Source organism: Zosterops lateralis (genome assembly GCF_965231275.1).
Source record: "Zosterops lateralis genome assembly, chromosome: 28".
Taxonomy (NCBI): Eukaryota; Metazoa; Chordata; class Aves; order Passeriformes; family Zosteropidae; genus Zosterops; species Zosterops lateralis.
Window position 1 is genome coordinate 2530199 of NC_139788.1, and position 9045 is coordinate 2539243.

Consider the following 9045-nt stretch of genomic DNA (forward strand, 5'->3'; position numbering starts at 1 on the left):
CAGCGTGGGCTCTCTGCCCCATGCCAGGCTCACTGCCCCACATTGGGCTCACTGCCCCATGCTGGGCTCCCTGCCCACCACCAAGACCTCTCCCCCATGTTGGTCTCTCTGCCTCATGTTGGGCTCTCTGCCCCATGCCGGGCTCACTGCCCCATGATGAGTTCTCTGCCCCACACTGGGCTTGTTGCCCCACATTGGACTCTCTGCCCCATGCTGTGCTCTCTGCCCCACATTGGACTCTCTGTCCCACACTGAGCTCTCTGCCCCACATTGGACTCTCTGTCCCACACCAGGCTCTCTGTCCAACATTGGTCTCATTGCTCCACGCCGTGCTCTCTGCCCCACACCGAGTTCTCTGCCCCACACCATGCTGTCTCTGCTGTGAGCCTGGGGCAGAGCAGCTCCCGCGCTCAGCCCAGTGCAGGCAGCGCTGACCCTGCCCTGTGCTTCGGGGAACGGGAGATGGGAGGTTTGGAAATTCCCTCAGAGCAGAAACGCGGCGTTTTGGGCAGCTCGTGGAGGATCCCACCCCGTCCCCAGACAGCCCCAGCCCTGGCTGGGGACTGCAGGCTCGCTCTGTGCTTGGCTTGACTACCAGCCCCAGAGGTGCCCGCTTGATGGGAAACATCTTGTGTGCCTGGCACCCGCAGCAGCCATCTGCCGCTCGGGGAGGGCAGCCCAGGGGTCTGGCTCTATTTTAAACAAGTTCCAGCTATAACTACTGTTCGCAGCACTGGCAGATGGCAAAGATGCACTGAGCATTTCTAAGGGTGCCGATTATTAGTGACAGGGACTTATGGATGAGGCTGAGCACAGTTGTCCCCACACCACTCTGGGTGCTGCTATCTGCCAGCACCCCCAGTATACCCCACAACCCTCATGCTCATTCCCAGCAATGTGGGAGTGATGCTGTGTGTCAAGTTAACCTCTTCTCCTCTTCTTTTGCAGCTCCTGCCAGCGCTGCTGGAAACCGCGAGCAGATAACGTCCACCGCCAAGCCCCCGATGGGACTAGGGCCGAGCTCCTGCACTCCTGACAGGGATGAAGGTAGAGCCATGTTACCTGCTACCTAAGCTGGCTGGTGCTGCTGTAGTTTGTGGATATGGTGGCAGACGTGGCTCTGTGCACAGACTCTCAGCTCTGATCCCACCCGGGAGGATTTAGCGGCAGCAGAGACCCCAGCTGTGGAGCACGCTCCCCCAACCACCCCACGACGGAGGGGCTGCAGCGCTGGAGAGTTACTATGCAGCTTGGACTGCTTGTGGTGGTGGTTTTTCTAAGCTCGATGGATCTAACAGGCAGCAGCAAAGTGGTGAAGGGCAAGAGGCAAAGACGAAGTATGTATGAAACGCTTTTTCTTCTCTTTACTTCCTCTCGTGGTGCCGTGAAGGTCGCGCTGGTGTGAATGTGTTTATAACACAGGGAATGCTTGGGCAGGGCCTGTGGAGCCCCAAGAGCCTGCAGAGATCCCCCAGTCCCACTCCCCATGTCCCCTGAGGTCACAGGGGGGTCAGTTATGGCTCCAGCCCCGAGGGTCCCTGGTGGGGCTCGTGCAGGGCAGAACTGGCACCAGAGCAGCCGCAGGCGTTTGCCCTCCTTTATGCAAGCTCATGTTAGAGCTGTTTTACATTAAAACTGGTTTAAATTGAATTATATAAAATTGATTTTATATTGAAACTGGGACCGCTGAGCCCTGGGAGAGCAAGGAAAAGCTGATGTCATGGCTAATGCTATAAAGGGTAATTTCCAGAGAGGGCCCAGTTTATACCTCTGCCATGGATGCAGAGCTTGGCACCAGGGCCCAGCACTGCGGGAGGGATGGGGCTGCATCCCTGGGGGTCTCTGTGTAGAGGGGCCAGGGCTCACAGTGCCACGGGGGTCTCAATCCAGACCAGTGAACCCTCCTGGCAGCTGGGGAGCTGAGGACCCCCCCTCCCTTCCCTTCCCAAGGCTGAAAAAGCCCCACACCCACAGGGCTGGTGATGGGGCTGGGGCTGGGGCTGGGGCAGGCAGAGGGGCTGCCAGGCTCTTGGGTCATGGCAGGGGGACAGGGCAGCTCTCTCACCTCTAGTCCTGACACGTGAACACTGTGCTGTTCTGCGCTTGCTTTTGAAGTGTAGTAAACATGGTATTTAAAAGAATACATCTTTTAAATACACAGCTTTTCTATAAACAAGGACATGGCTTGCATAATAAACTAATAAAAATAACCTGCATTCTAGTCTGCAAAGAATGCGATTGGTTTCAAAACAAGCAGCATTTTATACGATAATGAGAAGCAGAAAACTCTCAAGACATGAGATTGAGTATTTTTCTTGGACTGAATGTAGGAGCTGAGAACACATCTCTATTTTGGGGGCAGTGACACCTCCTGACTGCCAGAGAAAATTTACCATAGGCAGGGTCAGAGTGAGATCCAGCCTGGGATGCAGCATGGACAGAATTAGTGGAACAGTTTTGCCCCAGGGCCATGCACTCTGGTCCCTGCTGGTCCTCAGCTTGGAGGCACCTCCAGCTCTCAGCAGGGAGGCAGCAGGAGATGCTGGACCCATGGCTGGTGTCTGCCCCACAAGGACAGCAGGGCTGGGGGGCAGTGGGCTGGGGTGGACACTGCTGGGGCTCTGGTCACAGTTGGTGGCTGTTTCTGGGTTCTGCTCCTCAGCACAGCTACTGTTGTGACTCTTTTGCCTGTGCTGGGCAGAGCTCTGGCTGCTGTGGCCATCAGGGACAGGCCATGGTGCCTGGCCAGAGCAGAGCTGCCAGTGGGTCAGTGCTGCAGGACCCTGGCCCCTGCTCTGTCCCAGCTCCTGCCAGTGGTTTGGGGTCACCAGAGCTTGGCACTAACCACTGCCTCTCTCCTGCTCTTCCAGTCAGCACCGAGGTGAGTCAGGGCTGTGCCAGAGGTTGTGACCTGTGCTCTGAGTTCAATGGGTGCCTGAGGTGTTCCCCCAAACTCTTCATCCTCCTGGAGCGGAACGATATCCGACAGATCGGGATCTGCCTGCCCTCTTGTCCACTGGGATACTTTGGCCTTCGCAACACGGACATGAACAAGTGCATCAGTGAGTGTGGGGCTGGGGGAACGGAGCAGGTTTCAGTGCTCTGCAGGGCAGCACCTGCCTCTGCTCAGGTGCAGGAGGTGCTGTGGCTGTATGGAAGGACTCAGGCAGGGCTGAGCCTGAAAAGAGCTCAGCACGGCACAGGCGTGCTGTGGATGTGGGATCTTGCAGGACCTCTGGGCAGTTTTGTTATATGGCTTGCCAGACTGGCAGCCTTTGAGAGGAGGGAGATCCTTTCAGGCATTTAGTGCATCTTTTCCTGCTCTGCTGCTCGCCAGACTCAGGAGGCTCTGAGTGAAATCCCTGGCTTGCATCTTGTAGCCAGAGCACCAGAAAGAGCTGGACGTGGAAACAGGCCATCACTCCCCTGGCAGGTCCATGCACAGCACCCTCACAGCCAGCTTTCCATCTAGATCCCTTTCCATGCAGCCTGTCCTGTAGCTGCAGCTGGAGCTGGGACTGTACCCTTTGCATTGTCCGCTTTGGCTGACTGATGCTCAGCTAAACACCATCCCAAAACTTTCCAACCCTGCCTGATTCTGTTCTGGCAGTGGCTGCTGCTGGCTGGCTGTGAGAGCTGCAGCACAGGGAATGGTGTAAAGAAAACTCCCTTCTGAGTGGCACAGCCAGGCCTGGCAGGATGTTCAGAGACATGCCCTGGCTGCTGCAAGACCCTTGGGAGCCAGGACTGATTAACTGTGTGGAGCTTCTCGAGTCTTTTGTTCACATTGGACTACATGATGGCTTTGGTGTTTGTTTGTTGTTGTTGTTTTTTTCCCAGAATGCAAAATTGAGAACTGTGAGTCCTGTTTCAGTCGAAACTTTTGCACAAAATGTAAGGAAGGTTTGTATTTGCACAAAGGGAGATGTTACGTGACATGCCCCGAAGGCTACGCTGCTGCCAACGGCACCATGGAGTGCAGCAGTCCTGGTAAGCAGCCCTGAACTGGGCATGGCTGGTGGTGGGTGGTGCTGCAGGGGGGTTTAGATGGTGATCTGAACCCCTCATGGTGTCGAGGGGGTGACAGCACAGCCCTTCGTGGGGCAGAGTCCTCTGGGAACCAGCCTGGATGGGGAGCAGCCCCTGGTGTTTGTGAACTGTGACCCAGAGTTGGTGTGGTGTAAGGAAGGGGGTGCTCGGGGACTCAGGAACCTGCTGGGGACACACAGACTCCTTTGCAGCCTAAGGTGGGGGAGAGATGCAGTGCTGGGCTCTGGGATGGCTGAGCTGACAAACCATTGCAGCCAGCTCACAGCAACTCCAGGTCCAGTCCAGCCAGGGGAGCGTGGTGAAAATAGAGGGGTGGGAACGATGGAGTGCCCGAAAAATAAACTTTAATGGGGGCAAAATAACAAACACAGGGACTGCACGGTCCAAGAGGCAGCATCCAAAGACCTGAGGGCACGGATAACTTAACAATATATAAGGTTATCTGGGGGCAGGGGTCCAATCCTGAATGAGGGATGGGGGCATGACGTTATATGTCAAAGGTCCGAAAACAGTGGAGAACTAGAACCAGAGACATGACCTATTTTGGAATGATGCCATTAGCACCCTAATTTCCATATCCTGCCTCTCATGGTCTCAGGTCTGTGGTTTCTGCATAAGCTACCTGGGCTGAGCTATTCTCCATCCCAGCTAGCTGGGTTCCCACAGGAGGGGGACTTACAGCTGGGCTCTCTTGTTTTCTGGCAGCACAATGTGAAATGAGTGAGTGGGGGCCCTGGGGGCCCTGCTCCAAGAAAAGGAAGCTCTGTGGCTTCAAGAAGGGCAATGAAGACAGGACACGGAGGATTCTGCAGGCTCCCTCTGGGGACGTGTCTCTGTGTCCTGCGACCACGGAGGTGCGGCGGTGCACGGTGCAGAAGAGCCAGTGCCCCGAAGGTGAGCAGGGGTGGTGGTGCCTTGGGAAGGCTGAGCTGGAACAGAGACTGGACAGAGCTGGAGAATAAAGTAGAGATTTATTAAAAGGCCTTTAAGGATACACCTTGGGCAGGACAAGAGCCTGGCCAGGGCTGCACCCAAGGTGGACCCAAAATGGTCACAAAATGGACAAACGGTCATGAGGTCTCACACTTTTATACGTTTTGGTCCATTTGGATATTGGGGTTTAATTGTCCGATTACAGCTGCAGTTTATGAAGTCCCATCCTTCTTGTTTTCCTTCTTCAGCCCACCCTTGTTTGTGCTTTTGGGCCTGAAACTTGTAACAGTTGTCTTTGGTGTCCAGCAGGAACAGGATTTGTTTTGTGTCCCTACTCTGTGAAGAGAGCTGACTAACACTTAATATGAGGCTCAGAATTGCACCCCTGGGCAGCACAGAGTCTGAAAAACATGAAAGCTCAAACTTAAGGCATCAGTGGGGGGTCTCACCATCCCTCCCCACACCCTGCAGAGGCCAGGCACAAGGAGCCAGCCAATTGTCCAGTGTCACAAATGTGCTGTGCAGCTCCCAGCTCCTCTGAAGTGCAGGGATTTGGATGTGATGACACTCAGAACAGCTCCAGGTGGAAAGGGTGCAGCCCCCAGGGGGTGATCCTTGGCACAGCTTGCCATATGTGCCACAGGTTTCAGCTGTTTTAGTTTCTTCCCTAGTGAGAGAGCAGCCAAGGGTGCATGTGTACTGCTGTGATGGGAGTTGTCTTCTCTACCAGAATTCCTAGGTCTGTTTTCCCCAGGAATTAGAGTCTCCAGGATGGGTGGTGGTTTGGTTATCTCATTACAGAATGGACAAGGATTGCAGCTGTGTTGAGGGGAAAGAGTTCTGAGCAGTGACAAATGCACAATAATTAACCAGCAGGGCCAGGACAAGTGGACAGGGCTGATCTGTTCCCTGATGCCTCATGCTGCCCCTTTGCTCCACTGCAGGGAAAAGGAAGAGAAAGGAAGAGCAAGGAAAGCAAGATAACGGGAACAGAAATCGGAAAGACACCAAAGACACAAAGTCTGGCACCAAGAAGAGGAGGAACAAACAGAGAGGGGCCACGGTGGCCGTGACACCCGCCAGCCCTGCCCAGTAGCTGGCCCTGAGTGTCACCTGAAGGCAAGACTCCGTTGCTGCTATGTATATGAAAGCTTTATTGAACAGAGCACTGCTACACCATGTACACGTGTCCAGAGACAGACATATACTCCAGACTGACCCACGGGCTGACAGAGGCCACACACACAATACTTAAGGAGGCTGCACACACCCCCCATCCCACCCAGGACTGGAAGAATGCTGCTGAGGAGTGGGAGCACACACAGAGGAAAAGCTCACAGCCCCAGGGCTCTGTGGGGACACTGCAGGGAGGAGCATAAACCAGTGAAGGACCCAAACGTGGGATTGATTTCATGATCAAAGGCCTCAGCTGGAGCCCAAGCATGTGGCCCCAGCACAGCCCCACTCAGCCAGGGGATGAGACTGAACCCACATGGCCACTCTCCCTGCCCTGGGACCCAGACACACACACAGCAGTGGCCTCTTTCTCTTCCCTCACCCCTTATTTTGTGTTTTAAGCTGTATGACTTTATCATTGCGAGTACATGTTAAAAGTTTGTGGTAAGAGGTCAGTGGTATCTGCCCTGAATCTGCTTCAAAGAATTATTTCAAATTAAAAAAAAAAAAAATCAAAACAAAATCGAAATGACAACCAGCTTCCTGAGTGTGTGGTTCATACCTTGGCCCCTATGGAGGCTGGTGTCCCACAGGACAGAGACTCACTTGTGGAAGGGAAACTCACCAAAGCTTTAAGAAAATCTCAGAAAACGCTGCCAGCTGCACTGCAGCCACAATCCAGCTGTCCTGCATGAGGGACCCCAGCTGCACCCCGAGGAATTCCCCACTGAAGGATCCGCTTAACGCACAGCAGATTGAGAAAATGAGAGCTTCCAGCAAACCACAGGCTGCTGAAACGTTGGGACTCCTCTCAGCCAGTGGGACAATCCCAGGCTGGGCACAGCCACCCTGGTGTGGGGCAGGAGGCGGAGGCAGGAGGGAGGGGGAAGGCACAGCTCAGGTCCTGCAGAAGAGAAACACAATTTTAAATCAGGTAGAAAGTTCTTGTCTGCATCCCACTGGCTGGAATTTCCTGGATTCTCCTGCTCTGCCAGAGCTGACACCTGAGCAGAGGAACTTGGACAAGGACTGTGCAAGACGGACCTGGTGAACCCTGCGTGGGATGCACGGGCTCACTGCTCTGCTCAGGGAGCTCTTCCTTCAGCAGTGTCACAGGGTGTCTCCCCACTCACTGCCCTGATGTAGAAACGTGTAGAGACACGTTTCATTTCTCCAGAGTTCAGCAGAAGCTCTCTGGCCCCAGGGATGGTGCCGTGGCTCACAGAGATGTGCCCAGGGTGGATCAGGGACGTGCTGCTGGAGCTCCAACTCCCCTGGCAGGGCAAAGGGCAGGGTAAAACTCAACCCAGACTAACCCTGGTGGATCCAATCTTCGCTGTACTTGCTTCCACACCACCCTCTGCTCTGTGCTTTTGGAGGGCAGGGTGAGGCAGCAGGTGTGCAGGGTGAGCTCCCTGTCCCTCCAAGGGCTCACCACAGCCCTGGCTCTGTCCTGTGGCTCGTGGTGCCCACCAAGGACTCAGCTCTGGCCCAGGACACCCCAAGTCCCTTGACCCAGCCACCCCAGGGCTGCCTTGGCTCGGTGCAGGACGTGGAGGCTGCACAGTTGTTTTGGCTGTACCAAGCTCTCCGTGACTGCTCTGCTGGCAGAAAAACCTTTCAGCCTATCGTCCACTTTGTGTTTAAGTAAACAAGAAGCTGTTACATCTTTGAAAGGGGATTCCATTTCAGCACAATGATAAACGACCAGCATACCAAGCAGGGGGAGGAAGAGGTTCTTAAAAGTCATCCTTTAAGTTGTTTACGGATCATGTTCGTATGATTTCTGAAAGCTTCCCAGCTGAATGAGCCAATCTTGCTCTATTTTCTAGCCTGTGAGAGAAGTATTTTGTTTGTGCCATGGCATTGTTTGTAAGCAGAACCATTTTCCCTTCCACTTTTAGTCAGTCACCCCTTGGTGAAGCTCAGCTCTGTCACTGGCTGTGCCTCCCTCTGATCCCCACCGAGTTCTCAGCGAGGATTAAGGAAAGGAGAATGCATTAGGAAAGTTTTCTACATCAGGCTCTGCTAATGACTTGATTCCCCACAGTAACTCCTGGCACTATTAGCACAACTATTTCAAAACTAAACTGCGTGTAATAAATCAACAGAACCTATTTTAGAGAACTCTAGGGATTATTAGAAAAACTGACCAACTTCTTTCTGTTGTAGCCTTTCCCCTACTTTCTTCCTTTTTTTCAGAGCAAAATGGGAAGAAAAAGGGACAAAGGCAACAGGAAGTTTAAGATGCATATTAAGAATATCCAAGATTTTTTCATTAGGGGTGATTTTAAGATTAAATTGTTTTAGAAAAATTAGAAGAAAAAATATAAAAAATAAATCCGATTTATTTTCTTTTTTTTTTAATCAGCTCAAGAATTGTTCTTATTCCCACTCCCAGAGAGCTGGTTCAGTTATGAATTTAGGATTTTGCCTTTTGACCAACATGAACTACACACTGAGCTCTCCAGTCCAAGTTGAGATGTCCTTAGCTGGGTGATGTCACCTCAACTCACACACACGTGAACGCTCTCTTTCCATGCACTAAATAACCCTCTCGTGGTGTTGTCTCCATGGCATCACTGTAAAAAATACATGTCTTTAAACAAATAAATCAATAAATGGGTTTGCTGAACCAGCTTCATTTGTTTATTCACCAAAAGTGGAGTCAAACCCGACTTATCAAAAGAGTCCGCAGACTTAGGGAGCCTCTCCTGAGAGCCAAAGGAACCACATGGATCGTGGATGGGAACATCACTGCTCTGATTCCTGCATGTATCCCCACCCTGGGCTTTGATCAGCTTGGTGCTGAACTGGAGAAGCCACTGCCGGATGGACAGACAGACAGAGAGATCCTTTGTCAGGAAACAGCTTCATTTTCCCTGC

The 9045-nt window shown here is 53.0% G+C and overlaps 1 protein-coding gene across 1 annotated transcript; it reads left to right on the plus strand.

Moving 5' to 3' along the window:
* Positions 1 to 1243: 1243 nt before the first annotated feature.
* On the plus strand, positions 1244 to 6087 carry RSPO1 (R-spondin 1; the record flags this gene model as incomplete). Its single annotated transcript, XM_083879595.1, has 5 exons — positions 1244 to 1337; positions 2871 to 3062; positions 3841 to 3990; positions 4756 to 4944; positions 5928 to 6087. The coding sequence occupies 5 exons, from the start codon at positions 1244 to 1246 to the stop codon at positions 6077 to 6079; spliced, it is 777 nt and encodes a 258-aa protein (XP_083735721.1). The 3' UTR covers positions 6080 to 6087.
* Between the last annotated feature and the right edge of the window lie 2958 nt (positions 6088 to 9045).